The 22,340-nt window shown below is 35.2% G+C and overlaps 1 protein-coding gene across 1 annotated transcript in view; it reads right to left on the reverse strand.

The window, feature by feature from the left end:
* LOC141340494 (R3H domain-containing protein 1-like) overlaps nt 1-22,340 on the reverse strand; it is a 51,086-nt gene that overhangs the window by 12,114 nt on the left and 16,632 nt on the right. The window contains exons 9-20 of the mRNA XM_073845485.1: nt 21,071-21,211; nt 20,779-20,887; nt 20,575-20,667; nt 20,466-20,494; nt 19,227-19,280; nt 18,925-19,142; nt 17,595-17,822; nt 13,898-14,040; nt 10,638-10,844; nt 6,517-6,637; nt 1,553-1,701; nt 1,339-1,436 (exon numbers count right to left, since the gene is read on the reverse strand). Of these exons, the coding sequence (XP_073701586.1) occupies nt 1,339-1,436; nt 1,553-1,701; nt 6,517-6,637; nt 10,638-10,844; nt 13,898-14,040; nt 17,595-17,822; nt 18,925-19,142; nt 19,227-19,280; nt 20,466-20,494; nt 20,575-20,667; nt 20,779-20,887; nt 21,071-21,211 (1,590 nt within the window). The remainder of the gene's footprint in view (nt 1-1,338; nt 1,437-1,552; nt 1,702-6,516; nt 6,638-10,637; nt 10,845-13,897; nt 14,041-17,594; nt 17,823-18,924; nt 19,143-19,226; nt 19,281-20,465; nt 20,495-20,574; nt 20,668-20,778; nt 20,888-21,070; nt 21,212-22,340) is intronic.

Genomic DNA, 22,340 nt, shown 5'->3' on the forward strand with positions numbered 1-22,340 from the left:
TTTCGTAATAATTCAACTTTATTTTCGTAATAATTCAACTTTATTTTCGTAATATTTCAACTTTATTTTCGTAATAATTCAACTTTATTTTCGTAATATTTCAACTTTATTTTCGTAATAATTCAACTTTATTTTCGTAATATTTCAACTTTATTTTCATAATAATTCGACTTTATTTTCGTAATAATTCGACTTTATTTTCGTAATAATTCGACTTTATTTTCGTAATAATTCAACTTTATTTTCGTAATAATTCAACTTTATTTTCGTAATATTTCAACTTTATTTTCGTAATAATTCAACTTTATTTTCGTAATATTTCAACTTTATTTTCGTAATAATTCAACTTTATTTTCGTAATATTTCAACTTTATTTTCGTAATAATTCGACTTTATTTTCGTAATATTTCAACTTTATTTTCGTAATAATTCAACTTTATTTTTGTAATATTTCAACTTTATTTTCGTAATATTTCAACTTTATTTTCGTAATAATTCGACTTTATTTTCGTAATAATTCAACTTTATTTTCGTAATATTTCAACTTTATTTTCGTAATAATTCGACTTTATTTTCGTAATAATTCAACTTTATTTTCGGAATATTTCAACTTTATTTTCATAATAATTCAACTTTATTTTCGTAATTTTTGACTTTATTTTCACAATATATTTGACTTTATTATTTGAGGAAAACTTTACATTATGGCCAAACGGTTGCACCACATGATATTTTAACAATTTGAATGAGAGAAAAATGACTAATAACTAAAGTTTTTTGAAAAGTTAAAGTGAGTACTTACATAGACAAAGTATTTCATATATATGACATTGTTTTTACGCATTTAAACCAATTTTTATCTGAAAAAACGCTATTGGGCAGACAATTTAGGTGTTACGTCATTGACCCATATATGAACATTTGTCAAGAGACACATGAAAAACTGTTATGTTTTCACTTGTTTTTTATAAGTGAACTCCAAACAGTGATCTTCAGATTCATTATTCTGTCTATTTTCTGTTTTACACCGGCGGATCATCACAATATTGTGTGCTTTTCATTCTGATTATGACACTTTCCAAATCTGTTTTGTAAACTGGTTCACATAAATGCTCTTGTGTAAACGAACACAGTGCCACACTTCATTTAGAAAACACACAGTGAGTATATTTTGTTTATTTATAATTAAAGCCTTTGTGATTTGATAATCGCACCAAGCCACATTGCAATTCTGTCTGTATTTTGTCGAAGGTCTTAATGAGTTCTAATATGTCTGCGAATCATATAAATGTTGTGTTGTGATGTGTAGTCAGTGTGAGTGTGTGTGTGTGGACGTACCTGACGGCGTTCTGCTGGTTGGGAGGTATGATGCTGTAGTAGACCTGAATGCTGGAGGCAGGAGCGGGCTGCTGATACGTCTGCTGCGGCACGGACACCTGACACAGCGGACAGCCCACACGCTCATCAACACAGCTTCATAATCACTAATGCGCTCTATTCATGATGTGGAGCAGCTCTACTGACAGACTCACTACACCAACGCCACACTCACCTGATAAGATGGCACTGATGGATACTGGACCATCATCTGCATCTGATTTCCCATATTGCTGTGCTGGCTGCTCACCAGACTGGGATTCGGCGGCGGCTGCATCATGTTCTGGTAGTTCTGCTGCTGATTCGGCATCACAGTTTGGTAACCTGAACAAACGTACACAAACCATTATAAGCTATGAATTTAATTCATTAAAATTAATTCCATTTGTTCCAACTTGGTTAATTATATCAGTCATTTTTAGATTATATGTTGTACATTTCATACAAAGATACATTCAAATCAGATTTCTCATCAACATCGTCAAAAATATGCAGATTCTGAATGCATTATGAGTGTTATTCAGATATTTCTATCACAAGTGTCTGTAGATCAGATAAAACTATGAGAATAAAGTCGAAATATTTTGAAAATAAAGTCTAAATTACGAGAATTAATTTGTAGCAATTACGAGATTAAAGTTATACTATTGTGAGAGTATATTCTAGCCTATTGTGTATGCAAATGGCCCAGATTGAGAGCACCAGGACAAACATTTTAAACTCTTTGTTGTTTCTTGAAATTTGGTGGATATTTCTCATTTTGGGTCATGAATGTCCACGCAAAGTTTTGCACGTTTTGGAAAGGCTGTGCACATTTTGTTGACCCTCACTGTATTTCGACTTTATAGCATTCTGACTTCGTTCTTGTAGTATTTCAACTTTATTTAAATATTTCAACTTTATTCTCATAATATTTCATCTTTATTTTTGTAATATTTCGTTTTTATTTTCATAATAAATCTGACTTCATGCTCGTAGTATTTCGTCCTTATTCTCGAAATATTTCATCTTTATTTTTGTAATATTTCGACTTTATTCTCGTAATAAATTTGACTTTGTGCTTGTAGTATTTCGTCCTTATTCTCGAAATATTTAGTCTTTATTTTCATATTTCGACTTCATTTCCATAATATTTCGTCTTTATTCTTATAATATTCTTATAATATTGATTCGTATAATATTTCTTCAGGCGTGAAGTATTTAGACTTTATGTTCTTATTATTTTGACTTTATTCTCATAATATTTAGACTTTAGGCTCTTAGTGTTTTTACTTTATACTCATAATATTTTGTCTTTATTCTCGTAGTATTTCGACCTCATGCTTGTAGTATTTAGTCTTTATTCTCAAAATATTTCATCTTTATTTTTGTCTTTATTTTCATAATATTTCGAGTTTATGCTGTTAGTATTTTGACTTTATTCTCGTAGTATTTCGTCTTTATTCTTGTACTATTTCACCTTTGTTCTCAAAATATTACGACTTTAATCTTATAATCTCAGATTTTTTATTACATTTTTTATTGTGGTACTATAACACTGTCAGATCAGGACTAACACGATGAGCAGCTGGACCTGATGCACATCCTCAGCACTGAGCTCAAATCTCTGAATTCACATTCATGTTTTTATAAAGCTCCTCAATTAGAGCAGAACCAGCTAATGATACCCTTACCAGCTAAACACTTTAAATCACTGGTGATCTCATAACTACGCCTCTCATCATCCGAACGCACACGCTCCCCAAATGACAATAGCTTACGAGATAGCGGCGAACGTCACGTCTCATTGTCAACGTAAGAACAGCCTCTAATTAACAGTCAGGGCCCACACAGGTGCAGGAACCGGCCCGTTACCAGCGGATCATTTGCATCGGTGTCAAGGTTATCGGGGAGCGCCATATCAAACACGCTCTCTGTGGAGGAGCTGCCCTGCGGGAGGCGAGCGGAGGGCGAAGCGGGACGTTTTCAATTTCTGATGGCTTTTGGCCAAAGGGACAGCAATCAATTTAGCCCAGATGAGAGCAGAAGTGGGACAAAGGAAACGGACGGCCCGCGGCGAGGAGACGGCGAACGCACGCTATTTTTAGCTCTATTCTCTCACCTCCGCCGAGGAGCGGAGCATGATGGGAATATAATATTAAACACTCCGGCTGAGCGAGCAGTAGAGAACAGGAGAACATGTTTGTTACTGGATTCAGCGGCGGTTTGCAGAGTCAGGAACATCTGAAGGGTTTCATTTCTGGGGCAAATCATCATTCAATCTCTACACAGCATTCAGACATTATTACAACATGTTCCTTTAAGATACAAATGAGATGACATTATTCACATCTGTGTATTTTATTAGAAATGAGCTCTCATTACAGTAAACCCAACAAATACCAGATCTGATGTAAATCAGTTTTTTAAATGAGTCTCAATCAATCAGAATCAGATTTAACTGCTTTGAGACTTCAGTTTCATAAAGCTGATTTACACTCGATTCATTTAATATGAATCGTACAATTATTTTCAAGACCCTAATATATAGAATTAAATGAGACAAGCTTTTATTTACCATATTATACAAACACAGAAAACATTTAATACATAAAACATTAAATGTCTTAAAACAAACAAACAAACAAACAAAAAACATTACCAGTCTAAATTTTGAAATATTAAGATTTTTATTAAGATGTTTCCAAATTATATGTATACCAATATTTATTTGATCAAAAATACAGTAAAAACAATATTATTACACTTTTTATTTTTTTGGAAACTGATACACTACCATTTTTAACAAGATTTAAACAAAACACAAGCTATTTTTTGTGTTTTATTCATGAAGGATCCATTAAATCAATCAAAAGTGCCAGTAAATAACATTTATAATGTTACAGTAGATTTTTATTTCAAATAAATGCGTTTTTTAAAACTTTCTACTCATCTGTGAATCCTGAAAAATAAAAGACTGCTTCCACAAAAATATTGTACAGCACAACTGTTTTCAACATTGATAATAGAAATGTTCATAAATATTAGAATGATTTCTGAAGGATCATGTGACACTGAAGACTGAAAATCCAGCTTTGATCACAGAAATCAATTACAGTTCAACACATATTAACATAGAAAACAGTTGTTTCAAAATGTAATAATATTTCACAATTTCACTGTATTTTAGATCAAAAATAAACGCAGCCTGGGTGAGACTTTTTTCAGAAACATTAAAATGAATAAAGCCATACTGCAATCCACCAGTAACTGACCCAAAAAAGAGAAGCGTGTTCAGCGTTTTATTCAAACAGCACAGATGTTAAAAGCTTAATGTTGTGTGAGCATCAAACTCATCCCGTGACTCTGAGACGGATCCTGCGGCGAGTGTTCGAGGAGGAGTGAGGGGCTGGAAAAGAGACCGGTTCACTGTGAGAATCGTAGGGCGTCTCAGACAGTGCCTCGGCCCCGCATTCAGCCGCTCCGACAACCGACACACCGGATATTCACAGCATCAACAAAAGCGTCTTCAGTTCAATCCAGTCAAACATCTGTTGTTGTGCGCAGGAGGCTGAACAGAGCTGAAGAGAACAATACGGCTAAAACAAAACCTGTGTTGTGTGTGTTAAAGGGACAAACGCCTGCCTCGCTGTAATTAGCTCCGGGCTGCGATCTCCTGCCCCTGCGGTGCTGCCTCCTTTCCTCAGACAATCACAGTGTGTGTGTGTGTGTGTGTGTGTGTGTGCAGCACAGGAGAGAACAACCAAACAACAAACACACAAGAGTGTGTGGATATGGAACAAGAGCGTGGAGCCACGGCTCAGTCATTAACACAATCTACAATCAGCAGGAGCTCAAGAAAGCGGCCTCCTGATGCAGCGCCGGATGAGAATGTGTCAGTGTGCTCATAACAGATCAGTGCTTCAGTGCTTCATGGACTCACATTACATGCTGTTTATATTACATGTCTTTAGCTTTAGTGAGCCAGCAGTTCTAGATTCCCAAACATTCCTAACACAAATCTTGCAAATATAGTCGAAATATAGACTCAGCATGATGCGCCAAATCTAAAGAGACTTTTGTGATTTTTGGCCTAACCATTGAGAAGTTATAATCAAAAATAGACTTTTTCGTATCTCCTGACCACTAGGTGGCACTGTGCTGAAACACTGCAGGTAGTCTCGGGTCATGCCTGTTATAACACACACCAAGTTTGGTCTCAATATGCCAAACTGTTGCGGAGATATAGCCTCACATCCATTTTTGTGTGATTTTCGTAGAATTCGTTTGCGCGTTATTCGAAAACGGTTTGACTAATCAACTTGAATTCCATAACTTTTTGCCAGCATGTTCTGAAGATGATCTGCACCAATTGTGGTGAAAATCAGACAAACCGTCAAGGACGAGTTCGAAAAAGTAGGTTTTACGAACTATTAAAAACAGAAAAAAACTAACGTACGATTTTTACATTTTGGTGTTCAATCGACTCGACATGAGCCAAGGGTTCTGAGAAAAAAAAAATCTGATTTTGTGCATTACTGTTCAAAAGTTATTAGCATAAATTGTGAAATTTTGGACAAGTGGTAGCGCTAGAGAGTGAGTTAGAGACTCCAAATTTGCCGTGGATAATGTTGAGACTGTCCTCTATCATTGTGCCAATTTGCGTATCTTTCCCACAAGCGGTTCTATGGGCTGCCATAGACTCAAGAGCCAGAAGAACACCAACGGATACAATAAATGCCTTCACGCCTTCGGTGCTTTGCCCCTAATGATCCATTTAGACTGTGGTGAGACTAAAGCCCAAATTCACAATGCACAAGAATTAGATTTTAAATTTATGAAATATATATTTTCCTAAATACATTTTATTCTAAAAGTATGAGGAAAAAAATCTGTCATAAATCTAACGTTCTAAATTTGAGGTTGATATCTGAAAAACATGAGCTTTCAGTTAGATTTCGTTCGGACGCAGTACCAAATTCGTCCACTAGATGAAACTCATTTCCAAACTCATTTTGACCGCAGTACACGGCACAACCATTTAACCTTTTGGAATCAACTTTTTATATTAAAAACAAACAAAGAAAACCCTGCCCAGATTTAAAACGTTTTCCCTCTTGTGTGTTGTTTTCCTCTGGTGTGTGTTGTGCAGTGATTTACCTGTGTGCTGTGTGTGTGCGGGAGGCATCTGACTCTGAGTGCTGTACGGCACTGAACCCACGGGTCGGTACTGCTGTCCAGACACCGGGTACTGGTTGGGCGAACAGTAACACGCCAGCATCTGTGATGAGAACAACACACAGTCAACTCCAGCGACACGCATCTCCATGTGACGCTACAATCACGGCTGCAGTGTGGGGTTTCATCTTTACTCAGAGCTGTTAATTGTGCCAGAAATTGCACAATGTTAAAAAAAAACTTTTCAGTGTAGGTTACATTAAATAGATATTCCATGTTATATTGGTAATTAAATGTAAGCTGTTGCACATCGTATTGGTACAAAGAAAAATGTGTTTATTTTGTAAAATGTTAACATCAGTGTTGGGGGAAACACATTAGAAGTAACACTAGTGACGTAATCAGATTACTAATTTTTAAGTAACTAAAGTAACGCATTACTTATTTTAATTTACAAGAAAATATCTGACTTGTTCTGTTTCCTTCATGCATTTATTCCCATTTTATAAACCAGTGTCTTTGCTGCTGACCTTTGTTGATCCAATTCAACTATACTAATAAGCAAAACTTACTTTAGATTAACTAACATTTGTGCTTCATTTTTCTCATTGCTGAAGAGTGTTCTACTGTACAGACGTGAATTTACTTTTCCTTCAGCCTGAGACTTATTCATTTCATTTTTTGGTGTGAAAGGTCTTTTACATTTTCTAAAAAAAATTACTTTTTATAATAAAAACAGACAAGCAAGCCCTGCCCAGATTTAAAAATTAACAAAGGTAACGTAATGCATTACTTTCCATAAAAAGTAACTAAGTAACGTAATTAGTTACTTTTCTTGAGAGTAACGCAATATTGTAACATTACTTTCCATAAAAAGTAACTAAGTAATGTAATTAGTTACTTTTCTTGAGAGTAACTCAATATTGTAACACATTACTTTCCATAAAAAGTAACTAAGTAACGTAATTAGTTACTTTTTTAGGGAGTAACTCAACATTGTAATGCATTACTTTCCATAAAAAGTAACTAAGTAACGTGATTAGTTTCTTTTTTAGGGAGTAACTCAACATTGTAATGCATTACTTTTCATAAAAAGTAACTAAGTAACGTAATTAGTTACTTTTTTAGGGAGTAACTCAACATTGTAATGCATTACTTTTCATAAAAAGTAACTAAGTAACGTAATTAGTTACTTTTTTAGGGAGTAACTCAACATTGTAATGCATTACTTTTCGTAAAAAGTAACTAAGTAACGTGATTAGTTTCTTTTTTAGGGAGTAACTCAACATTGTAATGCATTACTTTCCATAAAAAGTAACTAAGTAACGTAATTAGTTACTTTTTTAGGGAGTAACTCAACATTGTAATGCATTACTTTCCATAAAAAGTAACTAAGTAACGTAATTAGTTACTTTTTTAGGGAGTAACTCAACATTGTAATGCATTACTTTCCATAAAAAGTAACTAAGTAACGTAATTAGTTACTTTTTTAGGGAGTAACTCAACATTGTAATGCATTACTTTTCGTAAAAAGTAACTAAGTAACGTGATTAGTTTCTTTTTTAGGGAGTAACTCAACATTGTAATGCATTACTTTCCATAAAAAGTAACTAAGTAACGTAATTAGTTACTTTTTTAGGGAGTAACTCAACATTGTAATGCATTACTTTTCGTAAAAAGTAACTAAGTAACGTAATTAGTTACTTTTTTAGGGAGTAACTCAACATTGTAATGCATTACTTTCCATAAAAAGTAACTAAGTAACGTGATTAGTTTCTTTTTTAGGGAGTAACTCAACATTGTAATGCATTACTTTTCATAAAAAGTAACTAAGTAACGTAATTAGTTACTTTTTTAGGGAGTAACTCAACATTGTAATGCATTACTTTTCATAAAAAGTAACTAAGTAACGTAATTAGTTACTTTTTTAGGGAGTAACTCAACATTGTAATGCATTACTTTTCGTAAAAAGTAACTAAGTAACGTGATTAGTTTCTTTTTTAGGGAGTAACTCAACATTGTAATGCATTACTTTCCATAAAAAGTAACTAAGTAACGTAATTAGTTACTTTTCTTGAGAGTAACGCAATATTGTAACACATTACTTTCCATAAAAAGTAACTAAGTAACGTAATTAGTTACTTTTTTAGGGAGTAACTCAACATTGTAATGCATTACTTTCCATAAAAAGTAAATAAGTAACGTAATTAGTTACTTTTTTAGGGAGTAACTCAACATTGTAACGCGTTACTTTCCATAAAAAGTAACTAAGTAACGTAATTAGTTACTTTTCTTGAGAGTAACGCAATATTGTAACGCATTACTTTTAAAAGTAACTTTCCCCAACACTGATTAGCGTCATTTTGTAACACTGAAGACTGAATTGTGACATAAAACTATAAACTCAAAACTGTGAAATAAAAAGTAGCAATTATCTTTTTATTCCATGGCTGAAATCATCTTTCAACTACTTAACAGATATTTAGAATTTTAAAGTGTAGAAAGTGTCTAATAATGAAGATAAAGCTCTGTCATGCTGAAAATGTATGTGTGTAATTAAAAACAATGAAAGAATTTACAAAGTTAGTGATCCTTTATATTTTCTCAAACACCAGACTTCAAACTACATAAATACATATGCAATAAATATGCATTTCTTCTTCAAAAATTGTCTTTTACAAAATAAGCATTTGTCAACTCCCCATATTCAGTCACATTATCCATTATCCATGCTCTGGATGAGAACTGAATCTGAATAATGACTCGATTGTCTTCAGTAGCGCTGCTGCACAGCTGAAATTGAGTTTATTTCATAACTGATGAAGTATACAACATTAACTCTGTTATTTTCCTGTTTATCTCTGTAAAGCTGCTTTGAATCAGTCTGTATTGTATAAAGCGTCATAGAACTAAATGTGGTTGACTTGTGCGCCAACGATTATAATCAAAAGTTTTACACACACTTGCATTCTTCACACCTGGACCAAATGCATCATGCATTTCACTGCAAAAATACTTTTCTTACTTAGATTTTCTGTCTTGTTTCTAGCCAAAATATATTAAAAAATTTAAAACAAGAAGGATTTTCTAGTCAAGTAAAAATTATTTTCTTGTTTTCAGAAGAATTGAAGTGATTTTTTGCTTAGAACAAGCTAAATAATCTGCCATTGGGGTAAAGAAAATTATTTTTACTTGTCTAGAAAATCCTTCTTGATTTAAGGTGCGACAATGCAGGTGATTAGGGTAAAAAATGAACTAATAGTTATGACCTTACTTACACAGTTGATTGATTACATTAATAATTGCAAACATTTTTTGTATTACAAGTTTTCTAAAATGTTAGGTTTAAATATGCAAATGATCCATTATTTAATGAAATATGCGCTAATTTGCATACATTTCTAGTACAAAAAAAAATCTGAACACTGGATGAAGGCCTTTTCAAAATTCTTGTTTAATTTCTTTTGACATATTAGAGTCAAATGTTTTTACAGAGGAGATTTTGGGTCTCTCATTTTCTCACTCCAAAATTCAGAAAAAACTGACAGGAAACAACATTTTTTTTCCATTTTGGGGAATAAAATGTATAAAATCAATCAAATTATATACAAACAAATCCCTCTGTAATAATCTTCAGGATATAGACAGGAACACAAATGTAAAGTGTGGTGTGTGTAAGTGCTGCTGAAGTGGAGATTTATGGCTCAGTGTAGCAGAAAAAACTCTTGGCCTTTAGAAATCTGGATTGTAATTGAAATCTATTGACACAAATAGATAAAGTGCAATAAAAAAAAACACTCAATAGTGTTTAATGTTTATGTTTTCCTTCCACTAGTCTGAAAAAACACTATGAAAAACAAACAAGGCCAAAATCTCAACCTTGACAGGTGCATGAAAAAACAACGCGTGTGTCTCCCCTTAAGAATTTTTAGATATTTTGGCTGGAAACAAGACAAAAAAATCTAAGAAAATCTAAGAAAGAAAGGCAGGTGTGTTCAAGATCACGAGTGTGTGTATTGGGACAGCCCCAAACAACGGCAGACGTGTCCAGTTTAAAACATGATTTGAGGTGTGTTTGTTAATGCAGGTGTTGTGTGTCACACCTGCTGCTGCTGCTGGCTGACGGTGGATGCGGGCGGCGCAGGAAATGCGGGGTTGGCCACAGTCTGTCCCGGCGAGGGCATCACGTATCCGCTCTGATGCGGCGGCGCAGGGCTCTGGAGCGGATAAACAGCCGCGTGAGCGTCACGTCCGTCGCCCGAACCCGACTGCACCAGCATCATGTGACCCAACTGAGCGCTCAGATTATCCTGCTGACACAAGAGACATCACACTACAGCAGTCTGCACACTATCTAGTGCACTTGTACACTGAGATGATGCTCTTACTGTACGGATGTGGTCAGAAATGAGAAGAGGCAAGATGCTTTTCTATTCATTGAATATTAATTCCAGCATCTGCTCCTGCATTAATTATTCAAAACATCTCCTAGTCTTTTAATTGGTCATTAAGGGATGTTTACTGCTGAGGGAGGTCAAGAAAATGAGGTTATGAGAGCACATGATGTGCGTCCTATTGAGTGCTGATGGGTTTGAACGCCTCCTAAAATACTCAACATACTGCGTCCTTGTCCTTTATTTACTTTCATCATCATACCAGCATCTAACGCTATTTTCATGACAAGGTCAATGTGTTTTAAATGAAAGAAATAGTAAAAAAGCAGTACTGAAAAAAAAACAACAAATGACCAACTCACATCGTGTGGTGTAACGTAACAAGTAACAAAGTAATAATACTACTAAGAGTTTTTATTTTTCAGACTACTTTTACTTTTACTCCATTATATTTCCTAATTCAAATGTATACTTCTACATATTAGTAGCATTTTCGTTACTTACTACAAAATGGTCAGAAGTCAGGATCTCAGTCAGAATTGCAAGATGTAAACTCACAATTAAGTTTTTTTTTCTTAATTTTGCAAAACTTTATGGAAAAAATTATTTCACAGAAGTATGGCGTTCTATTTAGAAAGTGTTTGCTCACAAAAATGATGCCTTTCCCTTTCGCATTTGCATTGAAATGTAGTTTTCTTTCTTTCACCTCTTTATTTTCGTGAGGTTTTTGTGAGCAAACTCATAATTCTGACTTTTTATCTCAGAAAACAGTTCGAGTTGCGACATAAAACTCACTTTTTGATTTTTTTTTTGCAAATGCAAGTTTGTATCTCGCAATTCTGACTTCTTTTCAGGAAATTCTGGCTTTTTTTCCCCAGAATTGGGAATTGGTGATACAAAAGCTCAATTCAGAATGGCGAAATTTTCTTAAAAATTGATGATATAAACTTGCAATTGTGAGAAATAATTTCTCTCAAATGTATCTTGCAATTGTGAGTTTGTATCTAACAAATCTGACTTCTTTTCAGGAAATTTTGGCTTTTTTCCCCCAGAATTGCGTGATACAAACTCAATTTGGCCTTTTTTAAGAATTGGCTGACTGCAACTTGCAATTGCGAGAAATAACCACAGAATTCTGACTTTTTTTTTTTTCTCCGAAATTTATGATATAAACTTACAATCATGAGAAATAATTTTCCTCACAAATTCCAGTTTGTATCTTACAAATCTGACTTCTTTTCAGGAAATTCTCACTTTTTTCCCCCCAGAATTGTGTGATACAAACTTAATCTTGACTTTTTTCTGTGAATTGGCTGATATAAACTTTATTGCAAGTTTATATCACCCAATTCGGAGAAATAAAGTCAGATTTGCAAGAAATAAATGCAGAATTCTGACTTTTTTCCTCAGAAATTGATGATATAAACTTGCAATTGTGAGAAATAATTTTCACAAATTTGAGTTTGTATTTCACAATTCTGTTTTCTCGCCGTTGCGAGTTTGTACCTGACAAATCTGACTTTTTTCCTCACAAATGTGAGTTTGTATCTCGCAATTCTGACTTTTTTTCTCCGAATTGGGTGATATAAACTTGCAATTGTGAGAAATAAAGTCATAATTGCAATATAAACTCATAACTCAGACTTTGATGATATAAGCAATTTTTTTTGACATTTACTTGTACTTTTACTTTCAATACCTTAAGTACATTTAAGATTTAAAAAATAACTTTTTGTACTCAAGTACAATAAATATCACATACTTTAAGACTTTTACTCAAGTAATATTCTAAACGTTGATGTTTTCTGGTAAGATACCTGTACTTTTACTTAAGTATGGCTTTCAGCTACTTCATACACCACTGCTCACATCAATATAACAAACAGTGCTTCCCAAATTAGGGTTTATGACTGAATTAAAAAAGTGAGGAATCAACCAATCATAATAATGTTAAATTATTTATTTTTTTAATAAAAAAATACTTATTTTAGCTCAAAGAGGTTCAGCTGAGAAAAAAGTAGTGGAAATTGCTGCTCTATGGGCCTCCAGTGCACTGCAAAAAATGCTTTTCTTTCCATTTTTTTGACTTGTTTCCAGCCAAAATATCAAAAAATTCTTAAATCAAGAAGGATTTTCTAGACAAGTAAAAATAATTTTCTCATTTTCAGTAAAAACAAGTCAAAATTAAGTGCGTTTTTGCTTGAAACAAGCCAAATAATCTGGCAGTGGGGTAAGAAAAATAATCTTGTTTATTTGTTTGAAATAATATTATTTTTCTTACCCCATTGGCTGATTATTTGGCTTGTTTCAAGCAAAAACGCACTTAATTTTGACTTGTTTTTACTGAAAATGAGAAAATTATTTTTACTTGTCTAGAAAATCCTTCTTGATTTAAGAATTTTTTGATATTTTGGCTGGAAACAAGTCAAAAAAATGGAAAGAAAAGCATTTTTTGCAGTGCGTCAGACTTTAGTGAGGATTGTGGACTGATGAGGGAGTCAGAAACACAGCACAAACGAACAGAGGGCAGAACGATGACACAGGAAGTGATCAGAGCCAGACAGGAAGTAGAAAGAGAGCTGTAGGTACCACAGTGAAGGTCTGGTTAGGAGACACCGTGAGCATCGGCAGGTAAGACAGCGGAGAGTGCTGGACGGCCAGAGCGGACGACGGCTGACAAGACCAGAGTGGCTGAAGACGCCCAGCAGGAAGAGGAAACACACACACAGGAAATACAGGATTTACTTCCAGATGTACAGGATGGAAAAAGGAGCTGTTAGTTTACAGCATGTTGTAGAAGGGCCTGACAGACTCAGTTAATTTCCCATCATCATCATCCTCTAGTGTCATCAGAAGAACATTAATGTGGTCCTCAAGACCTGAGCGCTAGAAGATCGATCCGTCTTTAAATAACGATCCGTCAGGACGAGCATCAAATACTCGAGTGACATCGGAGCCGCTAAACTCACCTGTGGCATGACGTGATTGGTGGGCTGGTGCTGGGGGTGGGCGGCTGGAGGCGGAGCTACAGATGATTGACATCTGGAGACCTGTGAGTTGACGCTGGGGTTGTAGACGACAGCGCTGCCGTCAGGATTCAGAAACGGCTGACCTGCGATCAGTCAAGAGGATTGTAGATCAGTACAGGCTCCTATCAGAACTGATATCAGATTTATCACCACTGTTGACAAGTCTGTGGTTTTACCGCGGAATCGGGCTACTTTTATACTGTTGTCGCGGGTTGTTTGTCATGTCCAACCCCAATAATGTAATATTTAGCCCCTGGAATGCTAATTTGACCAGAGGAACCCCACCCTGGAACACAATTTTTACCGGAGGACCCCCCTCGAAACACGATTGGGCTACTTCTTTTGATTAGCAATTGGGTGGGTTTTGTTGTGAAAACCTGGCAACCCTCTATATAACTGATACACACACTAATTTGTTTAATTTGCTAGAACAGAAAAACTATTTATATTTCAATCTACAGCAATATAATCACTGAATATTTTGATATTTCAATATATGATATCTGACAAACTAAGCACTTCATTTTCTTAATTTTTATTTGCTCAAATTTGATTATTTGTAGCATTACTGATAATTGCAGCAATAATGATAATTATCAATAATTTACTAAATTGAGAAAACTCTATATTATTTCCTAGCTATATATATATATATATATATATTTTTTTTTTTTTTTTTTTTTTCCCAGGACTTTAAGCACTACTTTTTTGATTTTTTTAAGGACTGCCTTTAAAACAGAGATCTCACTTATCAAACAATGTTTTACCTTTCAAATTCTAAAAAACATAAATAATAAATGTATTAATAAAAAATGGCCAAAATGAAGTGAACCACATGCATTGCAAAGTATACCACACTTTTACTATAGTAAACCTGTACTGCCTTATTGGTTTGATGTTCTCTACTGTTTAAGAAAACAAAAATGACAAAATACATTTTATAATTAGAATTTAATGTAAAAACTCCTTTAGAGTGTTGATTCTAAAAATAAATAAATAGCCTTTGTTATTTTAACCTTTAATATTATAGTAATATGCAAGTAATCTATATAGTTTACAGCATTAGCTGAGACAGACTCATCATTATAATTGAATTTATTTAAAAACAAATCTGTTCAATAAACCACTGTTTAATTAAAAAAAAAGTTAAATTAATTTTGTGTGAGTGAACCATCATTTCTGTGTAGCGTTACTCCAATATACAGCAGATCTCAGCTGTGTGATTATTTATATCTTTGCAAAATCTGAACTATATAATCATCCAGCTCTGATCCACTAAACGCGACTATAAGATAAGATAAGATAAGATATTATTAACATTAACCTCTTGATTTCCTGTAAAGCTACTCTGAAAATAATTTCCAGGACTGGTTTATCGGTTCACGCTGAGAAAGATGAACAGCACTGCATTACGAACAATGGTGTAATTGAGGTAAAACCTGAGAGGAAGTCTAAAAATAAGCCTGTAAATGATGACAAATAGAGCACAGGAGACGGTTTGGTCTTACAAACAGCCTCATTGAGCTCCAGAACACAAAAACACATCCCAGAGGCCTTGATAGAAGAGAGAAATGTCTCATTTGCAAACTCCTTAAAAGAGGTCAATAAGCAATTACACAGCCGCGCCGCCTGCTGTAAACGCATTAGAGCCGCCCCAGCAGCCGCATGCATATTTAAACACACCTCTCCAATGAGACGCAATATTTCACACGTCCGTCTGAATCTGGACACACAACAACGGCTTCATCGTGAGTTTCCCAGCAGCACACTGATGCATTCAGACCAACACTGAACAATAATGGTTTGCTATTGCCTATCATGACTGGCTATATTACACCATTTTTTGAGTGGAATCTCTCAATACAGAATGCTAAACTTAAACTGACATGTTTGCCGTTGTTTTCAGCCCATCAGTGTCTTTTCTGTAATGCAGAGTAAGTGTGCAAAGGGTTGCCAGGTCATGAAGATTAAGTAAACCAAAGGACAAAAATGTAATGATTTAAGAGAAAAGTTCTGATTGGGGGATTTAAGCTATTGACATCTGGCAACCGAAACCATAAAAGCTTGTGGAGGCTGATTTTGCAAAATGGCAACATGAAAATTAAACATTTTAGGATATATAATCAGTGGGCAAATATCACACATGATTTTGCCTAAAAAAATTGAGAGCAGCAGAAATCATGAATATCTCAACAGAAACATACATTTTTGTCAGTGTTTTTAATGGTTGCCAGGTTGGGAAGCTTGAGTGAACTTTTGGGTACAAAAAAATGTCCATTTAAGAGAAAAGCTCTAAAAGGGGGATTTAGGCTCTTGAGATCTGGCAACCATAACCATAAAAGCTTGTGGAGGGTTATTACGCAAAAAGGCAAATGAAAAATTAAACATTTTAGGATATATAATCAGTAGGCAAATATCACACACGATTATGCGTAATAAACCTAGAGAAGCAGAAATCTTGCATACAGCATGAGTGTTTATGAAACATCAGTCTGAGTGACACAAGAAACAGCGAAAGCATCCATTTGAAAGAAACAGACTGGCTGTAATACGCTATTATTTGAGTAGAATATCTCAGTAGAGACCACAGAACTTAAAAGTATTTTTGTCAGTGTTTCAATGGTTGCCAGGTTGGGAATATTAAGTAAAATACTGGGTAGAAATTGTGTTCATTTAAGAGAAAAGCTCTTAATGGGGGATTTGAGCTCTTGAAATCTGGCAACCACAACCATAAAAGTAGATGTTTGATTCCAATGCAAGACAACGCAAATGAAAATTAAACATTTTAGGACATATAAATGATTATGCTCAATAAATTCAGAGAAGCAGAGTGTTTATTAAGCAGTCTGAGCGACACAGTAAACAGCGCAAGCGTCCATGTGGAAGAAAGTAATACACTATTATTTAAGTGGATTATATCTCAATAAAGATCGCTGAACTTAATTATACATTTTTGTCTGTGTTTTTAATGGTTGCCAGGTTGGGAAGATTAAGTCAACTATTGGGTAGAACTTGTGTCCATTTAAGAGAAAACCTCTGAATAGGAGATTTAAGCTCTTGACATCTGGCAACCGCAATCATAGAAGGTGGTGGAGGCTTGATTCCAATGCAAGATATTGCAAATAACAAATGAAAATGAAACATTTCAGTATATATAATCGGCGGGAAAATATTGTGCATGACTATGAGAAGCAGAGTGTTTATGAAACATCAGTCTGTGACATAATGAAACAGTGCAGGCGTACATGTGGAAGAAAGTAACACACTATTATTCAAGTAGATTACATCTCAAAGATCGCTGAACATAAATGTACGTTTTTGTCTGTGTTTCTAATGGTTGCCAGGTTGGGAAGATTAAGTAAACTATTGGGTAGGAAATGTGTCTGTTTAAGAGAAAAGCTCTGATTGGAGGATTTAAGCTCTTGATATCTGGCAACCACAACATCTGTGATGACTTTTTTTTTAAAAGCATGAATGACAATGGCAAATTAAACTAAAACGCCTTCAGGATAAACCAGCAAATATTGCAATATCATCCAGCATGAAGTGTCAGTGTGAGCGTGGCAGGGTTAAGATCAGGGTTAGTGGAGGACGTGAATCGTGCATGCGAGAGGAATCGGCGTCAGCGTTCACCAACCTGTGTGCGGATTGACCAGGACACTCCCGGACGGTATCCCTGCGGCATCCAGCGGAAGCAGATAGTAGCTAGCGCTAGCCGCGGACACCGGCGGCTCATAGGAAGCGGCGCCGCTAGCGCTGACGGCGGGGAAGGCCACGGGCTGCGTTAGAGCCGCGGCGGCTGGAGCAGGCTGGGATCGAGAGAGCGAACCCGTGGATGAACCTACGCTACTACAAGAGTCAGAACCTAGAGAGGAACAAGCACATCAGCCTCAACAAGCAGACAGAAGAAGAAGAGCAGATTCATTGGGGATCGTCAGCGGACTGCAGCGCCACGGATATTAAAACACTCCAGAATATAGAAGGTCAGACAAATTTCAACAAGATGCTCAATTCAATTTCATTTCTAATTACCTCAGGGACCGAAGCAATGGAAGAAGAGAATAATTGTATTAGCTGAGAATGACATGTTAATTAATTTCTGATTAGTGTCTCGCTTCATTTCGCCATTGATGTGTTTCTTCCTCTCTCAAATTAAGGATGTTTTTCTCTCTTTGAAACTAAAAATATGTGTTTACATGTCAAAGGTCATACTGACAGCAGTTTATGTGAAAACTACACACATTACTGGTCAGCAAGATTTTTCATGTTTCTGAAACAAGCTCACAAAGGATGCATTTATTTATTTAAAAATGCTGTAAAATAGTAAAATATTATTAGTTTTACAATAACTGTTTTCTATGTGAATATATTGTAAAACATAATTTATATAGCTGTGATCAAAGCTGAATTTTCAGCATCATTACTGCAGTCTTCAGTGTCACATGATCCTTCAGAAATCATTCTAATATACTGATTTGCTGCTCAAAAAACATTATCAATGTTAAAAACAGTTGTGCTGCACAATATTTTTGTGGAAACCACAATACATTTTATTTGTCAGGATTCACAGATGAATAGAAAGTTTAAAAGAGCAGCATTTATTTGAAATAGATCACTTTAATGCATCCATAATGAATAAAAATATTCCTTCTTTTCTTTATGCTACTGACCTTGAAGTTTTGAATGGTAGTGATCAAATTTTCCAAAATAATATATTTTTTTACAATATGACTATTTTTATTGCATTTTAACGATTTAATGATTGATTTAATGATATTAATGCATAACGATCACCAATGAATTCCGAGGACTAAACAGTGTTAATAAAGTTGACAGAGAATTCAGAGCATGCAGTGAGACACAGATGAGTCGCTACATAAATCATGCTGTTATTGTAAGAACAGAGACTGTATGAGAAGAAAAGCAGAGGAAGAGTATGTCAGCAATCAGATAAATCTGTCCCTCACCTGTTTTTGAGAGCCGTCCTACGCTCTTGCTGCTGCTGGAACTGTCTCCGCGGATCAGGACCGGGATCCCGCTGAAGCTGCTGGCTTTGGTCATGGCAGGCTTCAGGTTGCGGTTGGAGCTGTCCGAATCGGTGCTGCTCCACGGCCGCGGCTCTGAATACTTGGCCTCATTCTCTGAGCTGCTTTGGCGGCTGTTCCCCGACCGACCGTCTTTCAGCCTGCGTGAGGAACATCAGACGGATTCAGAACAACAGCTTCGTTTCACAATCAACTCATTGGTTACGATGGATGCTCAAAATCACCTGAAGATCTGCCGTCTCTGCTGGATGTCGCTGCACACCTCGTCCTCCTGAATCCTGGAAAACATGTCGCTTATTACTTTTATGGAGTTGGCAGATGCTTTTATCTAGAGCTACTTTAATTGCATTTGAGATGCTCATTTAATCAGTTCATGCATTCCCAGGGTATCGAAACCTACAACCTGCAGCAGTTTAGTGCATGAAAATTACCCTTAATAAAAAATGCATGCATTTGACAAAAGCTTTTATCCAAAGCCACTTCCATTTTTTCAGTTCATGCATTCCCTGGGATTCGAACCCACAACCTTGGTGTTACTAACACCATGATCTGGGCCAGTTCAGTGCATGAAAACGACCCTCACTAAACATTTATGCATTTGACAGAAGCTTTTATGCTAAGCAACTTTTGCAAACATTCAGTTCATGCATTTCCTGGGATTTGAACCCATGACTTTGCGTTGCTAGAGATCTACTGTTTGAGCAACAGGAATAATTATTCACATGCCACCCATTTACTCCCATGTGACCAGTTATGTACATTGTTTTCAAGGTGCACATTTAATTAGTTTATGCATTCCCAGGGATTCGAACCCACAACCTTAGTGCTACTAAGACCATGATCTGGGCCAGTTTAGTGCATGAAAACGACCCTCACTAAACATTTAAGCATTTGACAGAAGCTTTAATCCAAAGCAACTTCTGCAAAAAAAAAAATTCAGTTCATGCCTTTCCTAGGATTCAAACCTACAACCATGGAGTAACTAAGCCCATGATCTGGGCTAGTGTAGTGCATTAAACGCCCCTCACTAAACATTTATGTATTTGGCAGAAGCTTTAACACAAAGCCAGTTCCATTTTTCAGTTCATGCATTCCCAGGGAATCGAACCCAGAACCTTGTTGCTACTAACACCATGATCTGGGCCAGTTCAGTGCATGAAAATGACCCTCACTAAACATTTATGCATTTGACAGAAGCTTTCATTTTTTCACTTTATGCATTCCCTGGGATTCGAACCCATGACCATGGTGTTGCTGACATTATACTTTGCTGAAGCTCAATAGTAATTTAGATTAATAGTCTTTTTAGAGCTAGAGTTTGAATTAGAATGAGTCTCATAGTGGATGAAGTCTGCATCACTGATTCTGTTATTTTCTTGTTTATCTCTGTGAAGCTGCTTTGAAATGATCAGCGCTGTATAAAGCACTATAGAAATAGATGTGACTTGATTTCTCACACTCACCTTCTATCCAGCGGGAAGGTGTCTAAACCCTGCAAAAGAGATTCAATGTTGTTTATTTTCATGTCAAACAGCCATAAGCACAGGATCATATAGTTGTAACGTATCTCACATCAGCAAAGATCCTGTCTCTTGCTCTCTGATATTCCTCCTCCCGCTCCTCGATGGACTTGCTCCTCCTGTCATCCTTCAGTTTCATGCGCATCTGAAACACAGAGCACTCTTTGAACTCTAAATGCGGTCTCGCATCACATTATGCCGTTACTATGCGAGCTAACGGCCGGTTTGATGGCTTCATTAGCAGATCTCCACCTACCCCGCTGTCGTCTTTGTCGATGCTGGAGTTGTCCCTTTTTAAGATGTAGCGCTTCTGGAAATCGTCCGTCTTGTCGTCTTTGATGTGTTCGGAAAACCTCTGATCTGGTCTGGGCACGAACGGAGAGAGAAATCAAAATGAGAAACGCTCCAGGAGACGTTTACGGCCGTCGCACAGATGCAAATCCCTCATAATTACGCTTCTCCCGAAAAACTCATTTCAAAGGGATCACATGCTAAATGTTCGCCTACGGTCGTCTCGCGCTCTACGCTAGCAGTCGGAGGTCACTCACATTCGTGTATTGCTGGTTTTGTTGACGATGACACATTTGCCGGACTGGTCGACGTTGTGGTCTAAGCCGAAGTAAGCAGCGACTCTGTGCAGGAGCATTCGGTGATAGGAGGTCATGGGCGGAAACCTCCTCCTCTGACTCCTGAACAAACCAAAAACACATCAAGAAATCAATAACTGTTAGAGGTTTTTGAATTCAACTGATTTGACATGCCTTTTGATCATTACATTTAATTAAAACATTCAAAATGTGGAAATATGGAAATGGAAAAAAAAATAGAATTTGGGAAAACAAAATGCAATTTGGGAAAAAATAAAATTTCATAGGGCCCTAAAATGTCAAAAAGTGTTACATTTGTAATAGTTTTTAAACTGTTTTATTATTTCAATTAATTATACACGTTTTTTGATTAATACATTTTTTTTAAACCATTACAATTTAATAAAACCATTAAAATGGGTAAAAAAATGGAATTTGGGAAAATAAAAAGCCCTAAAAGTGTTACATTTTAAATAAATTGATGTTAAACTGTACAAGTGTCATTATTTCAATTTATTATGTACACCTTTTGATTAAATTAAATCATTCAAAATGTGGAAATATTAAAATAATAAAATGGAAAAAAATTGAATTTGGGAAAACAAAATGGAATTTGAGAATAAATAAAATGAATTTCATAGGGCCCTAAAATGTCAAAAAGTGTTAAATTTGTAATAGTTTTTAAACTGTACGGTTTTATTAATTCAATTAATTATACGCATTTTTTTATTATTACAATTTATTTAAACATTACAATTTAATAAAACCATTAAAATTGGTGAAAAAAAAAATTAATTTGGGAAGATAAAAAAAATTTTCATAGAGCCCTAAAAGTGTTACATTTTAAATGAATTGATGTTAAACTGTACAAGTGTCATTATTTCAATTAATTATATACACCTTTTGATTATTAGATTTAATTAAACCTGTAAAATTGGAAAAAAAATGGAATTTGGGAAAATAAAATTAATTTCATAGGGCTCTTAAATGTCAAAAAGTGTTACATTTTTAATAAAATGATGTTATATTGTGTACGTTTCATTATTTCAATTAATTATACACACTTTTTGATTATTAAATTTAATTAAACCATTCAAATTGAATAAAACCATTAAAATGGAAAAAAAAAGGAATTTGGGAAAATAAAATGAATTTCATAAGACCATAAAATGTCAAAAAGTGTTACATTTTTAATAAACTGATGTTAAACTGTACAAGTTTCAGTATTTCA

This window comes from Garra rufa, chromosome 8 (assembly GCF_049309525.1).
Source record: "Garra rufa chromosome 8, GarRuf1.0, whole genome shotgun sequence".
In the NCBI taxonomy this organism is placed as follows: domain Eukaryota; kingdom Metazoa; phylum Chordata; class Actinopteri; order Cypriniformes; family Cyprinidae; genus Garra; species Garra rufa.